General features: G+C 48.9%; 1 protein-coding gene across 3 annotated transcripts in view; it reads right to left on the bottom strand.

The window, feature by feature from the left end:
• Window positions 1–19034, bottom strand: part of FRMPD1 (FERM and PDZ domain containing 1) — a 76034-nt gene that overhangs the window by 27990 nt on the left and 29010 nt on the right. For all 3 annotated transcript variants that reach the window (XM_088658905.1, XM_088658906.1, XM_088658907.1), the window contains exons 2-6: window positions 15149–15279; window positions 9592–9681; window positions 4584–4741; window positions 2572–2677; window positions 1165–1210 (exon numbers count right to left, since the gene is read on the bottom strand). In XM_088658905.1, the coding sequence (XP_088515031.1) occupies window positions 1165–1210; window positions 2572–2677; window positions 4584–4741; window positions 9592–9677 (396 nt within the window). In that variant the 5' untranslated portion in view covers window positions 9678–9681; window positions 15149–15279. The remainder of the gene's footprint in view (window positions 1–1164; window positions 1211–2571; window positions 2678–4583; window positions 4742–9591; window positions 9682–15148; window positions 15280–19034) is intronic.

Raw genomic sequence — 19034 nt, forward strand, 5'->3', positions numbered from 1 at the left:
TTCCTTTTCGTTTGCCTATGGCAACCCAATGCAGAAAAATGGTAACCTAATGATCTGTTTATTATTATTATTATTATTATTATTATTATTATTATTATTATTATTATTATTATTTTAAACTGCTTGCAGGGAGGGGGTGGATCAGAAATGGAGAAATGTGTGGAGTGGGAGACAACACTTTTACTGTTTGAATTGCTTCAAATTCTTTGACTGAATGTGCATCGTCACCCATAAATAAGTGGTTCACAAAAAACAAAACCACGCTCAAAACGTGAAACGTCATCATTAAAGCCCACCAAAAAGGTGGGGCCATCCAAGTTACAATGGAGACAGAGTAAAAAAAACTCAGATTGGATGGATTAATGCAATAACCTGCGGTTTTATAAGAGTCTATATTTAAAGCAGATGAATAAATGAGCAAATTATGTTAATCTGGATATGCAGAGGATATTAAAAATAAATTTAAGGGACCGCAGAAAGAGGGGAAAGGAAGTCCAGTTTTGAAATGTTAAAACGATTGTAAAATTAGCGAAATGTATAAAACTAGTGAAATGTATAAACTTGAAAAGTATAAATAAAATTTGAAAAGCTGGGGGGGGGGAGGAAACAGCTCAGATTTAAAACACAATGCAAACGTCAGAGCGAATTAGAAAGTCTTCACTGGGCACCAAAGTGTACCCCACCTGTATGGTTGTTCTCACGGGAGGGTTCTAAATGCAGGAAAACGTATTTGGAGAGTGATTTGGAGTGGGGAAACAGCAGGAGGGCAAGGGTTAAGCACCAACTTGTGCCTGCTTTTCTTTACCCTTAGCTTTCCCCTGGAAGCAGCGTATCTTCATCTCGACAGGCTGTCAACAGGATACGGTCACACACGTTGGCATGCAATGGGTGGCGATTATGGCCCAGCCTCAACTCTCTGTCCACGATGTTGCACCAATGCCAGGCTGGCAGCAACGTTACGGTGAGGGCAAAATGTCCACCACTGATGTGTGTGGCCTCTCCAGAGCTGCACAAAGTGCATGTTCTCTAGTCTCAGAGACAGCTCCCTTTGTAACTCTTAAGATTACCTCTGGGAACATCTCATTTGCGCACACCCATCAGGAGGCCAAACCCTTACCCCTTAAGGAGCATTTCAAACCCCAGTGGTACATGAAGGCAATTTACCGAGGTGCATCGGAGAATTGTAAACTGGAGAGAGACTTCTGATTCCCTATAAGGCAAAAAAAGAGAAAATGAAGATATATAACAGCTGTTTCCACAAGGGAGATAATACATAGCCCGGATAGTAGCAAAACCACCTTTTATCTAAAGACGTCCTATGAGTTATTGACTTCATCCAGGCCCTGTTGCTTTCAGTACCACTTATACACAGGTGGTAAAAGGTAAAGGGCCCCGGATGGTTAAGTCCAGTCAAAGGCGACTATGGGGTTGTGGTGCTCATCTCGCTTTCAGGCCGAGGGAGCCAGCGTTTGTCCACAGACAGCTTTCTGGGTCATGTGGCCAGCATGACTAAACCACTTCTGGTGCAACGGGACACCATGACGGAAACCAGAGTGCATGGAAACGCCATTTACCTTCCCACTGCAGTGGTACCTATTTATCTACTTGCACTGGTGTGCTTTCGAACTGCTAGGTTGGCAGGAGCTGGGACAGAGCAACGGGAGCACACCCCATTGTGGGGATTCGAACCGCCGACCTTCCGATCAGCAAGCCCAAGAGGCCCAGTGGTTTAGACCATCAGTGCCACACAGATGACACCCAAGTCAGCTCTATTGCTCTACCTTTAAACTGTCTTCCTCATTCAAGCCCTGCATCTCCCACTGTCCCCCCCAATATTCCTGTCTGGATGCTTCATTGCCATCTCAAACACCATATGACTTGTATTCTGTAAAGTGCCGTGGGACTACAGAAATAAGTAACTCTTGATTGAACATGGCTAGGAGATGCCACAGAAAAGTCCAGATCCTCCTTGGGATACCCAAAGCCTGTCTTTGCTAGCACAAATCCCTGGTGAGAACCTAAGCTGTCCCCTGTCCCTATCAGAAAAGAATGGCACATTAAGTTGATGGATTATGCCGAAATGGCAAAACTGACCGGAAGAATCAGAAATCAGGAAGACCAAAATTTTAATAAGGAATGGGGGAAATTTCTAATTTACCTTAAAAACCATTGTAAACAGTTAAAATCGTTAGTAGGATTGGAATAACACTTGTAGTTTAATGGTGAAAACGCAGACAGCCGGGGATGCTGGGAACACAGGAGAGGTTGCAAAACAGCACCCTCTAGCGGCGGCAACACTGGTACTGTAGCTAGGAAACTTTCCCTCTCCACAGCATCTTGGCTCGGCTTTGCAGACTGGGCCGAGGGGGCGGGATAGGTCATGGGTCGGGACAGAGTGGGGGGAGTCACAGGGATGAGCCACAGCAATGCGTGGCCGGGCCAGCTAGTATATATATATATATATATATATAGAGAGAGAGAGAGAGAGAGAGAGAGAGAAAGAGAGAACCTAAGCTTTTTCTGGAGCCCAGCTGCATTATCGAATGCTCTGAACATGCTCATGCACAGTACCTTAAAAGAGCAGCTGCTTGTTCCCCGGTAATGTCCCCTTCAGCTGCTTCGTTGTTTATGGCAATGATGTGATCCCCTGGCAGAAGCTTCCCGTCAGCGGTGCTGCCTGCAAAATGTCAGGGCTCTGTTAGGGACAAATTATCTCTCCGGGTTTACAAAATCAACTCGAATTGCAGAAAGTTGGAGCCTCACTTCAGACATCTTATGACATGAAAATGCAAACCAAAGTTACCCAAAGAGACATAAGTGCACCACTTAGTGACTCCATCCCACCCTTGTCAGCTTAGGAAGGAATGGGAGTGCTCCTCCTCTGAAGCAGGAGAGAGTCAGGCTGGTGAAGAAGCCTGGGTATGTCCCCCTCTTGCTGCGACAAGCTCCCTTCTCCTTGGTCTCCCAGGAACAGAAGAGGTATGAAGAGAGAGGAGCAGAGACAGGCACATAAGGAAACCCCCTTATTTCAATCCGTTTCTCGCTGCTATCCCGGATTGTAGATATCTCGTAATTTCCCCGGGTTTCAAAGCAGCTCCTCTTCCTCCCTGCTGGCCAGGGAGGCTCCACTCGGCGCCCCCCCCCCCGCGAACGAGCAGCCAGCCGCCGCCCAGTAAAACGCCTCGCTAGGCGGCTGGCTGCTCGCTCACTTGCCAAGTGCTGCCGGAAATTGCCTCTGCACATGCCCAGGCATGCGCAGAACCAATTTCTGTTGCTGCTCTGCCCATGTCTGGGCACCGGAAATCGCTTCTGTGCATGTCCAGACATGCGCAGAACCAATTTCTGTTGCTGCTCTGCCCATGTCTGGGCACCGGAAATCGCTTCTGTGCATGTCCAGACATGCGCAGAACCAATTTCTGTTGCTGCTCTGCCCATGTCTGGGCACCGGAAATCGCTTCTGCGCATGTCCAGACATGCGCAGAAGTGATTTCCAGTGCCCAGACATGCGGACACGGGCAGCCTGGCACCGGAAGCCGCTTCTGCGCATGCCTGGACATGCACAGAACCGATTTCTAGTGCTGCGCCGCTGGGTGAGGCTGCTGATCCCTTATTTTCCAATCCATAAGTTGACAACTATGCATCGGTGTAGTCTCAGATTGCATGGGAAGGACCCGGGAAGGAGGAGATTCATGCAGTTGTGTGAAGCTGGGGACCTTCAGTCTCCACAACTGTGACATAGGGGCAAGACCTATGATAAGAGTTGCTGCTCCCAAAAATGGAAAGAAATCCCAGCAAAGGAAGAATGGATACAAAAACTTATGGAATATACATAAATGGCAAAACTTGATAAGAAATTAAGATAACAAACTTTTTATAAATGAATGGAAATGGTTTATTGAATATTTGAAGATAAATTGTAAACAGACAACAACACTGGCAGGATTATTGTAATAACTTGCAGCTATATAAGAGTACAGTGCATGCTCAGGTTGCAAACGTGATCTGTGCGGGAGACACGTTCGCAACCCGCAGAGTTCACAACCCGCAGTGCTGCGTCTGCGCACGAGCGGGTCGCGATTCAGCGCTTCTGTGCGACTGCGAGCGCCAAAACCCGGAAGTAACCCGTTCAGGTACTTCCGGGTTCGGTGCGGGACGCTACCTGAAAAGACACAACCTGAAGCGTCTGTAACCCGAGGTATGACTGTACATATATATAAAGAAGATAAATAAACGAGTAAGTTAAGTTAATTTGGATATGCAAAAGATATTAAAAATAAATTTAAGGAACTGCAGAAAGAAGGGGAAGGAAGTCATGTCAAAATGAATGTAAAATCAGTGAAATGTATGTATCTGAAAAGCATAAATATATTTTTTTATTAAAAAAACAGAGAAGAGTTGCTGTGCTCATTAGACCAGGCGCTCCTGAGCAGACCTTGTTTCTTCGAATAAAGAGTTAACTTTGCCTACTCTGTGTGATTCATTCCTGCCCCCCCATCCCCACTGTTGTCATTGCATCATGCCATTTGGTGTTACCTTAGAGAGATATCACAGCCCCCAATGTGGGACAAGAAAGGCATCCCTACCTGCAGCAACCGAGGTGATAAGAAGGGGAAGATTCCGGGAAACTTCAAAGCCATAATGTCCAAGCAGCACATCTTTTTGGACCTCCACTGTGAGCTTCACACGAGTTGGAGGCTGATTAATGCTGTCCAATGCTCTGTCACCCACTGATGCTCTCCCCCTGCAAAAAAAATTATATAAAAAAATGCTTAAGAAGGATGCCTATAGGAATTGATATATGATGAATTGGTGGGAAAAAGTTTAAAAAACCAGAAGCTTTTTTTATTATGAATTATAGGTGCAGAATTACCAAAAGAGAAGAATTTTTTTTTAAAAAAAAAATGTATGCGATGACAGCAGCACAGATGCTCTTAGGCCAGAGATGGAAAGAAGACAAAGTACCAACCAAAGATGAATGGCAGAACAAGTTGATGGAATATGCCGAAACAGCAAAAATGACGGGAAAGATCAGAAATCAGGAAGAGCAAATCTTTATTAAGGACTGGAATGACCTTTAAAGCATATTTGAGAGATCACTGTAAACAGTTAAAATCAGGAGCAGGAATATAAAAACACTTGTAAAGAAACGTGGACTTTGGATATTATGGACATTGATTATTAGATAGATTACAGTAAAAGATGCGGGAACAAAATTACTGTATATAAATGGAACCCACAGAGGGGTAGATGTAGGTCTGAATGTTTGAGATAACCTTTTGTGTTCTTTGTTGTTGTTGTTGTTGTTTGTTTGTTTGTTTGTTTGAATCGATATGTTTGTTATGTATAAGTATTATGTAAAATTAATTAAATAAATTTATATTAAAAAAAAGAAAGTTCTCCATAGAGATGTACCGTGTTTCTCATATTATAAGTCATGTCTTATATTAATTTTTTCCTCAAAAAAACCCGACATGGCTTATTTTTGAGGGATGTCTTATTTTTTAAAAAGTGCACGCGGGCGCTGTTTGCCGGGCTTGTCAAGCCCAGCAAACAGCGCCCACCGATCTTCGGTGACTGGCGGGGGTGGGCGGAGAGCGGAGAACGATCTCCGCTTCCCCCCCACCCCCGCCTGTCACACAGCACAGGTCGGCGGGCGCTGTTTGCCGGGCTTGTCAAGCCCAGCTAGGAGCGCCCGCCGATCTTCGGTGACAGGCGGGGATGGGGGGAGAGCGGAGAACGATCTCCGCTCCCCCCCCTGGCCTGTCACACAGGACAGGTCCAAAGATCGGCGGGCGCTGTTTGCCGGGCTTGTCAAGCCCAGCAAACAGCGCCCGCCGATCTTCGGTGACAGGCGGGGGTGGGGGGAGAGCGGTGCACGATCTCCGCTTCCCCCCCACCCCCGCCTGTCACACAGCACAGGGCCGAAGATCGGCGGGCGCTGTTTGCCGGGCTTGTCAAGCCCAGCAAACAGCGCCCGCCGATCTTCGGTGACAGGCGGGGGTGGGGGGAGAGCGGAGAACGATCTCCGCTTCCCCCCCCACCCCCGCCTGTCACACAGCACAGGTCGGCGGGCGCTGTTTGCCGGGCTTGTCAAGCCCAGCAAGGAGCGCCCGCCGATCTTTGGTGACAGGCGGGGGTGGGGGGAGAGCGGAGAACGATCTCCGCTTCCCCCCCCACCCCCGCCTGTCACACAGGACAGGTCCGAAGATCGGCGGGCGCTGTTTGCCGGGCTTGTCAAGCCCAGCAAACAGCGCCCGCCGATCTTCGGTGACACGCGGGGGTGGGGGGAGAGCGGAGAACGATCTCCGCTTCCCCCCCACCCCCGCCTGTCACACAGCACAGGTCGGCGGGCGCTGTTTGCCGGGCTTGTCAAGCCCAGCAAGGAGCGCCCGCCGATCTTTGGTGACAGGCGGGGGTGGGGGGAGAGCGGAGAACGATCTCCGCTTCCCCCCCCTGGCCTGTCACACAGGACAGGTCCAAAGATCGGCGGGCGCTGTTTGCCGGGCTTGTCAAGCCCAGCAAACAGCGCCCGCCGATCTTCGGTGACAGGCGGGGGTGGGGGGAGAGCGGTGCACGATCTCCGCTTCCCCCCCACCCCCGCCTGTCACACAGGACAGGTCGGCGGGCGCTGTTTGCCGGGCTTGTCAAGCCCAGCAAACAGCGCCCGCCGATCTTCGGTGACAGGCGGAGGTGGGGGGAGAGCGGAGCACGATCTCCGCTTCTCCCCCACCCCCGCCTGTCACACAGCACAGGGCCGAAGATCGGCGGGCGCTGTTTGCCGGGCTTGTCAAGCCCAGCAAACAGCGCCCGCCGATCTTCGGTGACACGCGGGGGTGGGGGGAGAGCGGAGAACGATCTCCGCTTCCCCCCCACCCCCGCCTGTCACACAGCACAGGTCGGCGGGCGCTGTTTGCCGGGCTTGTCAAGCCCAGCAAGGAGCGCCCGCCGATCTTTGGTGACAGGCGGGGGTGGGGGGAGAGCGGAGAACGATCTCCGCTCCCCCCCCCTGGCCTGTCACACAGGACAGGTCCAAAGATCGGCGGGCGCTGTTTGCCGGGCTTGTCAAGCCCAGCAAACAGCGCCCGCCGATCTTCGGTGACACGCGGGGGTGGGGGGAGAGCGGTGCACGATCTCCGCTTCCCCCCCACCCCCGCCTGTCACACAGGACAGGTCGGCGGGCGCTGTTTGCCGGGCTTGTCAAGCCCAGCAAACAGCGCCCGCCGATCTTCGGTGACAGGCGGAGGTGGGGGGAGAGCGGAGCACGATCTCCGCTTCTCCCCCACCCCCGCCTGTCACACAGCACAGGGCCGAAGATCGGCGGGCGCTGTTTGCCGGGCTTGTCAAGCCCAGCAAACAGCGCCCGCCGATCTTCGGTGACACGCGGGGGTGGGGGGAGAGCGGAGAACGATCTCCGCTTCCCCCCCACCCCCGCCTGTCACACACCACAGGTCGGCGGGCGCTGTTTGCCGGGCTTGTCAAGCCCAGCAAGGAGCGCCCGCCGATCTTTGGTGACAGGCGGGGGTGGGGGGAGAGCGGAGAACGATCTCCGCTTCCCCCCCCCTGGCCTGTCAAGCCCAGCAAACAGCGCCCGCCGATCTTCGGTGACAGGCGGGGGTGGGGGGAGAGCGGTGCACGATCTCCGCTTCCCCCCCACCCCCGCCTGTCACACAGCACAGGGCCGAAGATCGGCGGGCGCTGTTTGCCGGGCTTGTCAAGCCCCGCAAACAGCGCCCGCCGATCTTCGGTGACAGGCGGGGGTGGGGGGAGAGCGGAGAACGATCTCCGCTTCCCCCCCCACCCCCGCCTGTCACACAGCACAGGTCGGCGGGCGCTGTTTGCCGGGCTTGTCAAGCCCAGCAAGGAGCGCCCGCCGATCTTCGGTGACAGGCGGGGGTGGGGGGAGAGCGGAGCACGATCTCCGCTTCTCCCCCACCCCCGCCTGTCACACAGCACAGGGCCGAAGATCGGCGGGCGCTGTTTGCCGGGCTTGTCACGATGGGGGTGGAGACGCTCCTTTAGGTATACTTCAGACATTGTTGAACCTAAACTCCCATCATCCCTGACCATTGTATACTCCTTCAGGTATACTGGGCCGAGGATGTTTAGGGCTTTAAAGATCAGCACCAACACTTTGAATTGTGCTCGAACCGTACTGGGAGCCAATGTAGGTCTTTGAGGACTGGTGTTATATGGTCTCGGCGGCTACTCCCAGTCACCAGTCTGGCTGCCACATTCTGGATTAGATGTACAGTAAGTAAATAATACTGGTAAGTAATGGCAATGACAACAATGTGCAGGCATTGGGGCATGACATTTTTCTTTTTTCTGCTAGAAGGACAGCAGCTGTGGGAGGGGATCGCGAATCTGTTCCTGCTTCAGGTGGGCAACACCAGGATGATGTCACAAAAGCCACTGTCCGCATCAGAATATGTCAGTAGGAGGTCACAGCCTTTGTTCTCCAGGCAGGCAGCCTGGGAGCCCAAGGAGAGAGCCTCTTATTGAACTGGGCAGTGGCAAGGAAGGAAGGGGGAGAGTTGGCAGGCAAGATGTTGCAGCCATTCTAGGACTTCAGCTTACAGCAAGTGCCCTGGGTGGCCAGGGAGGGAGGAGAGGCTGACATGAAAAGAAGTGGAGATAATGGAAGTAGGCACAGGAATGTTGGCAGCACTCCGGGTATCGCAGGGTGACAACTTCCAGAGCTTGCCAGGACGTAGCATAGTTTAAGTGGCAAACGGGCAGAAAGAATAGCAAGCACTGGCATGGAAGCCTGGATAGATTAAAGCTCCAGCTTTCAGCATATCCCCCAGAGAGGGCAAAGGAGGTGAGAGAGAAATCAGAGAGCAGCAGTGTCGAGCGGAGCGATTGCAGGAGGCAGAGGCGGGCATTTTCTGAGACCACACAGCTTAGTGTGTGTGTGAGAGAGAAAGGCAGACGGGCAGACCAGGAACAGAAGGATATGTGAGAAGAGGAGAATAAAGAGAAGACTGGCTGGGGCAGCCAGGATTTGGATTTGGACGGGGGGGGGGGAGAGTGTGTGTGTGTGTGTGCGAGAGAAAGAGAAAGAGAGAAGAGGTAGGAAACAAGGCCAGCTCAATACATTTTGCCACCTGAGGCAAACCACAAAATGGTGCCCCTTCCCTGTCAAGGAAGAAGAGGTGAGTGACGATTTGCATCAGAAACAACATGGGGGGGCGGGGAGCCACTTAAGATCAACATCAGGATCTGCTGCCCCTGTGGATCTTGCCACCCAAGGTGGGTGTCTCACCTTGTGACTCATGGGTGGGCGGCCTTGGTGGGGAGAGATAGCAATGCTCACCCTGGACTTGCAGGGCAGCTTGGGAAGTTCCATCAGCCAGTGGAAAAGAGAAGGGGCTTGGGGATGAAGGCAGGAGGCAGAGGGAGACAGGGACAGGAAGATTAGATTAAAAGGAAAACCCAAAACTGCAATAAAAGCGGGGGGCCACAACTACCACCTGAGGCCCGAGTGACAAGAGAAGGTACAAGAAAACACCCACATCCAAACTATGCCCCTATGAAACCAGGGTATCCCACATCCCCCCTCTTTTAATGACATTTCCTTAAAATACCTACCTGGCTGCATGATCCCGTGACCGCCGCAGCCATTTGGCTACCATCTGCTCTATCCGACGGGCCTTGCGTGTCTCCAGATCTTCCATTTACCTGTGCAAGAAACATACCATCCCATTTATTATTATTATTATTATTATTACTACTACTATGTCTTCTAAAAGTCAGATAGTTGTTTATTTCCTTGACATCTGATGGGAGGGCATTCCACAGGGTGGGTGCCACTACCAAGAAGGCCCTCTGCCTGGTTCCCTGTAGCCTCACTTCTTGCAGTGAGGGAACCGCCAGAAGGCCCTCGGAGCTGAATCTCAGTGTCCGGGCTGAACGATGGGGGTGGAGACGTTCCTTCAGGTATACTTCAGACATTGTTGAACCTAAACTCCCATCATCCCTGACCATTGGTCATATTGACTTGGTCTGGTGGGAGTTGAAGTACAGTAACACCCAGAGGGAACCAGGTTCTGCACCCTTGCTGGAGAACTCGACCCTGCTCACATGGGGTCTCCTACTTGGAACCTGCAACCTTCTTTCTATTGCTGGCTAACTTCTGCTCATGTTCAGCCCTTGGAAGTTATAGCTTAGATCCTGGTGCTCCCATAAGCTGGCTGGGACAAGGCAAGCATGAGAGCGAAGGGGAGAGCAGTATACTCCGGAGAATAACTTCAGGAAGTTAATTGCCTCAGGTCTTTATTATGAATGTCTAAGATGCATTGCAGGATGGTACTTCAGAAGACCAAAACCCAGAGGGGAAAGCTTTACAAAGGCAACAGTGGCGATCACGGGCAAAGCATTCGTTCTCCGTAAGTAATACATGAATACATCCAGTTTCTTCCAGGAAGGTTGAAAATGTTCTTTGCTGGGATGCCTTACGAGAGAGAACAAGTTCTTTTGATGAGTGTTCAGTATGGAAACATACACTGTGTCCTGGGTGCATGAAGAGACTATAATGGAAACAAAGCCCATTGCTGCTTTGAAAACTCTAGCTAATTAGAGAAATTGGCTGACCCAAGGAGAGAACTGACTGCTCTGCTATGGGGTGGCTGTCTCAGGTGGGTCATTAAGGCTGCAGATGGGAAGACAGACAGATCTGGCTCAAAGTGTCTGCCAGGAAACTACTCGCAAAACCCAGACTGAATTGAATGGGCAGCTTGCAAGACTCACACTTGCCTAAGCTATCACTAAGCAAGCATTACGACTCTGCCTAAGCCAGGGTAGGAAACATAGTGTCCATCAGATGCTGTGGGACTCCGACTCTCATCAGCCCCAGCCAGCATGGCCAATGGTCAGGGATGATGGGAACTGAAGTTCATCAGCATCTGAAAGGTGCCATGCTAGCCCCTCCTGGCCTAAGCAATAGCATCTGAAAGGTGCCATGCTAGCCCCTCCTGGCCTAAGCAATAGCATCTGAAAGGTGCCATGCTAGCCCCTCCTGGCCTAAGCAATAGCTCTATTTACATACAGTAACGCCTTGAACTATACATGTGGGGTATTTACTGTGACGTCAAACCAACAATGCATGTTTGCTAGATAGGCACATGTTAGGAGTTGAAGCTCAGAGCTTTCCTGTAAGTTTGCTAGAGAGAACTCCCATTGTGCCCTGGCATGGGAAGGGCGTGGCCATATAAATATTCTCCTTACTTGTGTGCAGTGCTGGATTTACGTATGAGCTAAACAACCTATAGCTTATGCCCCCACTCTCTTAGGGCCCCCCAAAAAAAATTTAAATGAAAAAAACACCTGGATGTATATTTCCAAAATATAAGATAAAAAAACAAATAAAATAAAACCTACATACAGCAACAGTATGATGTAAGTCATGGGCCCCGCCTGCTAGCCTGCTCCCTAAAATATCACTGGTTTGCTCATTTCTACATATAGGGTGCCTACATTCTGCATGGACTGGTTGCATGGTGTAAGGGGAAGAGAATATAGGGATCCGTTTCCCCTCATCAGAAGCAGCCTCTCCCCAAGCAGCGGGAACAGCGAGGACGCTCAGGAGTCCAGTCAGGAAGTGGAGAGAGGGCCATGGATCTCTCAGCAAGGGAGAGCCCCTGCGACACAGGAGGGAGGAAGAGAGGGGGGGGAGGGGGGAGAAGGAAAACATGGAGCGCAGATCTCCCCCCCCCAGTTCCAGAATTACGCAGGAGAAGGAGGGGAAAGAGATTTGCTGTCCCTAGGCTCTTATGCTGGAAAAGGTCCAGGGGCGGTTCAGTACCGGATTCTGCGTCGGACTAAGCAGACATGTTGTACAGACCCAGCTCACTGTAAATAGGCTGCACTAAATGAAAAACTGCTGAAAGACAAGCATGCGGAGCGTCGTTACTCTAGAGTAGCCGCGACAATCCCCTGACACATGGCTACATGTGCAAATGGGTTTATATACCTATTAGGTCCATAAATTACCATGTAGCATATATTCAACACAAAAAAACAGTGACAATTTGTTGACAAAGGACAGCTGGAGATATAAAGGGCTCTGTTACCTTCAGTAGCTTAGGGCCTCATCAAACCTAAATCTGGCCCTGCCTGCGTGGGCACATCCTTTTTTGCCTCTCTTCACTCTTACAGGAAAGCTCTTCATCTCAATGCCAAGCCAGAAATGTCAGAACTATCTGCATATCTGAGCTTAAATGCTCAGACACCTTCTTAAACCAGACTTAAACATGTCTTTGTAACTGAATTACCATTTTAAGCCTGCCTGAACAAAGCTGCTGTATCTGATATTCTGCAACAGAAACTATGAGTGAGTAAATGTTTTTTTTAAAATACATTTTACAAGGCTGTTTGGGTGATTATGGTTTTAAGGGGGAGAAAAGGGGGAAATACCAGGAGAACCCAGTCTTAAAGCATCCTGGATTACTTAAAGGCTAAAACTAGCTTATCCAAGCTTCCTTTTAAGATGCAAAGGGATGCACTTTGGTGAGCTCACAAATGTGAGGAAGGAAGGGTAATATCTAATAAATATATCCTCTCCCTAGCATAGGTATTTCAGAGGCAGGCAAGATTTTGTTTCACCAAGCACCTTTTGGGCAATTCCATTTACCCATATTTGTGGCTTTAGGGTGGAGCCTTCTGAGCTATAGTTGATGAACATTTTCTCTTTAGAATGTTATTTTCTCATTGAGTGAGTCAAATTTATTTGTCTACCACCCAAGTTCATTAGAAAACAGGGCTCCATTTAGAACATGATAAGAGTCGTGCTGCATTAAGATGCAAATCAAATGAATACAAGCACTGAGATTGCTATGGTTACAAAAACCAAGGGAAACACTATCTGGAAGAGGAAGCTGATAAGGCATTTCCACAGCAGTTTATACCGAATGACACAGGGCATCAGCTAAATTAATATCCTCATTTCTAATTTTCTCAGCAAATCAAGTTTCTCATAGGTGGTAAACTTGCCTGAGTCAGATAAACAAACAAGCAAGCGTATTGAACTGCTGGGAGCCATGAGTCTATCTAGTAAAACACTCCGAAGGCAAAATGTTCTCTGGCCCTGTTCATTCATTCCCATTCTACACTGAGGCTCCATCTGCACTGCACATCTAAAGCAGTACCGTACCACTTTAAACAGTCATTACTTCTCCCAAAGAATCCTGGGAACTGTAGTTTAAGAGAGCTATGGTAACAGTTGTTAAGAGAGCCCTATTCCCTTCACAGAGTTAGATGGGCCTTTAATCTGATCCAGCAGGCATGATCTTACATTCTTATGCATTCCACTGTTAATGTAAGTTACAGAGCATGAAAATGTGCCTCATTCTAGCTTAGAGGTAAGCTTCAGTTACTTAAGATTTTTTTGTGTGTGGAAAGTACAGAAAAGTTCATCCCATCTTCCATTATGTAGAAACCGCATTGTTGTTAAGTATAGTGAGCAAGTCACATGTAGATAGTTGCGTAATATAATGGTATGAGTTTGTGGGTTCCTTGACTCCGGGTGGCGCTGTGGGTTAAACCACAGAGCCTAGGGCTTGCCGATCAGAAGGATGGCGGTTCGAATCCCCGCGATGGGGTGAGCTCCCATTGCTCGGTCCCTGCTCCTGCCAACCTAGCAGTTCGAAAGCACATCAAAGTGCAAGTAGATAAAGAGGTACCGCTCCGGCGGGAAGGTAAACGGCGTTTCTGTGTGCTGCTCTGGTTCGCCAGAAGCGGCTTTGTCATGCTGGCCACATGACCTGGAAGCTGTACACCGGCTCCCTCGGCCAATAATGTGAGATGAGCACCGCAACCCCAGAGTCGGTCACAACTGGACCTAATGGTCAGGGGTCCCTTTACCTGACTCCCCTAAATTCCTGGGTGCCAGATTCTCTGCTAAATTCTAGGTCTAGTGAGTGTTGGGGTTTAATCATTGCTTGGAGTACTGAGATGGGCTGCTAGATGCTGAATTTAGAAGTGTCGAAATACAGACCAAACCAGATTTTCTGTGCTCTGGAAATCACTCTGGAGAAGAGCCATTAGGGAGAATAAAAGAGAGGTAATAGGTGATTAACAAGGAGAAACTCTGTGTTGGGTGGCAGTGAGCCTCTCCTTTCCCTGGGGGTTAGTTAGCAGGGATAAAGCAGAATTGGCTGGGATGTGGGCTAGACAGAAAAAGTGGCGGTTAAATGAAGAAAGCTGAGCAAGGGGACTTTCCGATTTCTGCTGGCATCGAAGACTGTGGCCATGGGAGAAGCAAGAACCTATTGGAGTGTAATGCTGCGGGCCCCTCCATCATTGGCTCAGGTTATATATATACATGTAAATAAACCATATATCATAAAGACACCACAGTTTCCACTGCCTCATTTCCAGAGGCAACACAAACCCTGGATAAACACCTAGACTCCTGGAATCTCGCACCACTGAGAGATCGGGATGGTGTGTAACCATATAGTGTAGCCCACTGACCCATGCAACCCTCATACAGGCCTCATTTGTACGTTGTGGCCAGCCATGGTTAATGGTGCACTATGTTTGTGCCTTTCTAGGCTGTCTCTTTCCCCTGCTAATACACAGAGGAAGCAAACCACGATTGTATCCGAAACAGGGCTTTTGGTTTGTTTCACTCTCAACCCCTCAACAAACAGCAACCTGTAGCTTGAATTTGCTCTTGGTTTGCCAACCATGGTTTGTCAGAGTGAAACAAACCGCAATCCTGAGTTCAGACACAATGCTAAGCCAGTGATCATGGCTTGCTTCCTCTGTGCTAGCTGCGAGGAAATAAATAGTCCAGAAAGGCACATTCGTAGCAAACCGCCAACTTTTCTGAAATGCACAGCTGGGCCAAAATGGCTTCTCCCTTTCTAGAGCTTTCTTTAGGGCCTAAGGTTTAGGCCAAGGTTATGCAAAAAAGTGCAGTCCTGGACGAAACAAGCTGCTGAATTAAGTGCACACGCCTGCAAAGGAAGAGAGCTCAGCACTTCAGCAGCTATTGATCAACCTGTCATGATCTTTCCAAATTTGCTGTGGTTAAAAGGTAGCATGACTTCTGATTGCTTTGGGCTTTTCTGCCCTCCCCCAGGATGAATGATCTGACTCAGAACCCAAATGAATAAACTGAATCCAACCGTGCCGCGAGACTTACGTGTGTGTACTTAATGTTGGCTTTAACCCAGCGGAGTTGTTCACGTGCTTTGCATTTTGTGAGATCGGCTCGCACCTCTGGATGCTACCTCATGCTCAATGTTTGGGACATTGGTTCACCTGCCTTTCCACCTGTGCAAGAAGATGAGAAGTATGTGATAATTCAGACAAGACTTTCAGTAGCACAGGGGCCTAGGATATTCTCCCCTTTTTGTGCTATACAGTCATACCTCTAGTTACGTTCGCTGCAGGTTGCGTACATCATGGGTTACGAACGCGCCAAACCCAGAAGTGCCAGAATGGGTTACTTCCAGGTTTGGAAATTCGCACATGCACAGACGTGCTGAATGACATCATGCGCATGTGAAGCGCCGAATCACATGGCGAGCATGCGCAGATTCGGCGCTGCAGGCTGCGTACTGCTCTGGATACGAATGGGGCTCCGGAACGGATCCCGTTCGCATCCAGAGGCACCACTATACAAGTATTAGTATTCTAGTATGGTAGAGGGATGTGGGTGCCATTGTGGTCTAAACCACTTAGCCTCTTGGGCTTGCCGATCAGAAGGTCGGCGGTTCAATTCCCCGTGAAGGGGTGAGCTCCCGTTGCTCTATCCCAGCTCCTGCCAACATAGCAGTTCAAAACCATACAAGTGTAAGTAGATAAATAGGTACCGCAATGGGGGAAAGGTAAAGGGCGATTCCGTGTGCTCTGGTTTCCATCATGGTATTCTGTTGCGCCAGAAGTGGTTTAGTAATGCTGGCCACATGACCTGGAAAGCTGTCTGTGGACAAACGCCGGCTCCCTCAGCCTGAAAGCGAGATGAGTGCCACAACCCCATAGTCACCTTTGACTGGACTTAACCACCCTGGGGTCCTTTACCTTTTTACCTTAGAATAGTAGAGTCAGTATAGGCACTGGAGTGCATAGTGATTGAGTCCTTAGGGCAGGGATGGGGAAATCTGTGGCCCTCCAGAGATTGCTGGACTGACTACAACTCCCATCAGCCCTGACCATTGGCCATACTGGCTGGGACTGGTGGGAGTTGTAGTTTGCCTTCTCTTTTCGTGGTTTGATTGGCTTCTTCTTTTTCTAGCATTCCCAGCTGCTGTGTGTGAAGCTTTCATACAGGACCCAGTACTTCAATGTACATTCATTTCACCAGTGGTATTAATTCCTGTTGGGAGCATACACATATGATCTAGCATTACCGTTGTCACAGTGGTAAAAGGTAAAGGACCCCTGGGCGGTTAAGTCCAGTCAAAGGCGACTATGGGGTTGCGGTGCTCATCTTGCTTCCAGGCCGAGGGAGCCGGCGTTTGTCCACAGACAGCTTTCCAGGTCATGTGGCCAGCATGACTAAACCACTTCACAACGGAACACCATGACAGAAGCCAGAGTGCACGGAAACACTGTTGATCTTCCCATCTATTTATCTACTTGCACTGGTGTGCTTTCGAACTACTAGGTTGGCAGGAGCTGGCACAGAGCAATGGGAGCTCACCCCGTCACAGGCATTTGAACCATCAACCTTCTGATTGTCAAGTATTATGTTGTTGTTTCTCTCTCCCCCCCTCCAATCAACCCTTCCTTTTAAAATGACCAATCTTGCAGAACCTCTGCAGCGATTTTGTGATACCAAAATGTTTTCCCAAGAGGTCCTTTAATATCTATTTCTATATAGTGGTACCTCCAGTTGCGGATGGGATCTGATCCGGAGCTCCGGACGGATCCCGAGGAATTTGCAACCGGAGGTCCCTGTTCTGCGCATGCGCGTGGCATGATTTAGTGCTTCTGTACATGCGAATGTGGCAAAACCCGGAAAAACACTTTCGGGGTTGCCGCGGACGTATCCCGAAGGATATGTAACCGGAGGTGACCATAAGTAGAGGTACCACCTCTATAGATAGAGGTATCTATAGATGTGCTTCCTTCATGAGAGGTCTGGAGGGTGGCATCACGAGAACAGGTCTTTTCTGCCTTCTCTGTTTGTGCCTGGCATCTTCATTATACACCCTTAGGCGTCAGGCAAAAACATTCCTCTTTAACCAGGCCTTTGGTTGATTGACATCCCATGGCCTTTAAAAATGTGTGTGGGGCTGGTGGTGGTGGTTATTGGGTTGCTTTTGCTTTGATTATGTATTTTGTGATTTTATCCTGTGAACCACCCTGAGACCTGCAGGTATACGGTGGTATACTAATAAATAACAATAAAATAGTCATGCCCTCTATTATGCTTTGAACACACCCACTATGACATGTGACCCTTGGAGGGTTGACAGTTGTATTGAAAAAGGTGGCACTGGCCTCACCCTGAATAAACAGAAATATAAGAGCATGGGGGTAAAACACATGTGCCTCCTTAATTTTCTTACCCCCTACTGCAACTCAAGACCGTTAGCTGTCCTGAAATCAAGCATAAGACGAATATTCTCGCGATTATTGCCTGTGCCACAACTAAAAAAAGGGGGGAAAACAGAATGTCTCCACTGATGTTCTAGCGCAGGGATGAGGAACTTGCAGGTGCTATTCTGCTCAACTTCCATCAGCCCCAACCAGCATGGCCATTGGTCAGGGCTGGTGGAGGATCAGAGCTTAGCCATGCCTGTTCTACTGGTACACACAACTAGTCGCCTTCAGTTTCTATGGCTCCAGATGTAAAGAACACTTAGGTCTCAGTGGGCATTGCAATGAGAGAGCAAACGAGGGCTGCACAGCTTCTGCTTGTGCAGTTCCTTCGCTAGGTTGCGACTAAGGATGGAGAAAGGAATCATTCTGCACTCCAGTTCATCACAGGCAGCCCTGTTTCTATTCCTCTGCAGTTCATCTTCTGCCACAGACTATGTTATCTGTCCCGCTGTCTTTTCTGGCAAAATTACACAATTTATTAGGTATTTATTTAATTAATTAGGTAAATTATGTAGTTTACATTGTCGTTGCGTTACTACATCCTATTCATTTCAGTGCAAAGGAAACTCAAGGCAAATGAGGGGAAACTATGAATGATGTATCATTTGTTGACCAAAAGCAACAGCAACAAATGATGATTTGTATTCGCTGGATTGTTCTCTGTTCCAGACATGGGATGAATAGTGAGCGCTCCTGTTTTCGTTGGGATTCTCTGGCATCTTTTTTTAAAAAATCCTGTAGGAGGCGGTTGCAATGCTTCTCACCCCTCCTTTCCAAGAGCACCACTGAATCCAAACATAGGCCAAAGATCATCTCAGTTGTCCCTGTCAATTTTGGTTCTCTCAATTTCTCATTTTCCCAATCTTAGATCCAGCTCTCTACCTTTCTGCAGCAATTTGCATTTTTTTTAAAAAAAATATTCGTGGGAATTCCTCAGCATTTTAAAGCGAATTTCTCCTAATAAACACATTTTTCGTATGTGTTTTTGACTAATGTACACATTTTTTGCAAGCAGTTTCTCCTAATATAGTGCACTTTTGTATGGCATTTTCACTAATATATTTGCTTCTTAATATATTCATTTTTGTAATTATTGTTTGGTTGGAGTACTGCATTGCAAAATTCAGAGGAGTGAGAATTTTGAAGGATACGGTAGCTGTGTTTCGGTTCTCATATTGTTTTGGAAAGTCAAAGTTGGCAGAGTTGGCTTTAAATGCATACTGAATCAAATTCTTCCCCCATCCCTGCTCACTGCCCTTGCAAAAACCAACACAGAACTCCTTCCCAGTGACCCTGGGTTCCTTAAACGATCTCCTTCTAGCAGAAGTGGTTAAATGTAATACATATACTTTAAGCAGGAAAGAACCACTTTCTTGCCACATCATGCCCTCTCTCTCTCCCCGAAGAACAAATGATCATTAAAAAAACCCAGGCTTGCAAAACAGACCTTAGGAAAGGGGGGGGGGGGATCCTAAAGC

This window comes from Zootoca vivipara, chromosome 15, assembly GCF_965207765.1.
Source record: "Zootoca vivipara chromosome 15, rZooViv2.hap1.1, whole genome shotgun sequence".
In the NCBI taxonomy this organism is placed as follows: Eukaryota; Metazoa; Chordata; class Lepidosauria; order Squamata; family Lacertidae; genus Zootoca; species Zootoca vivipara.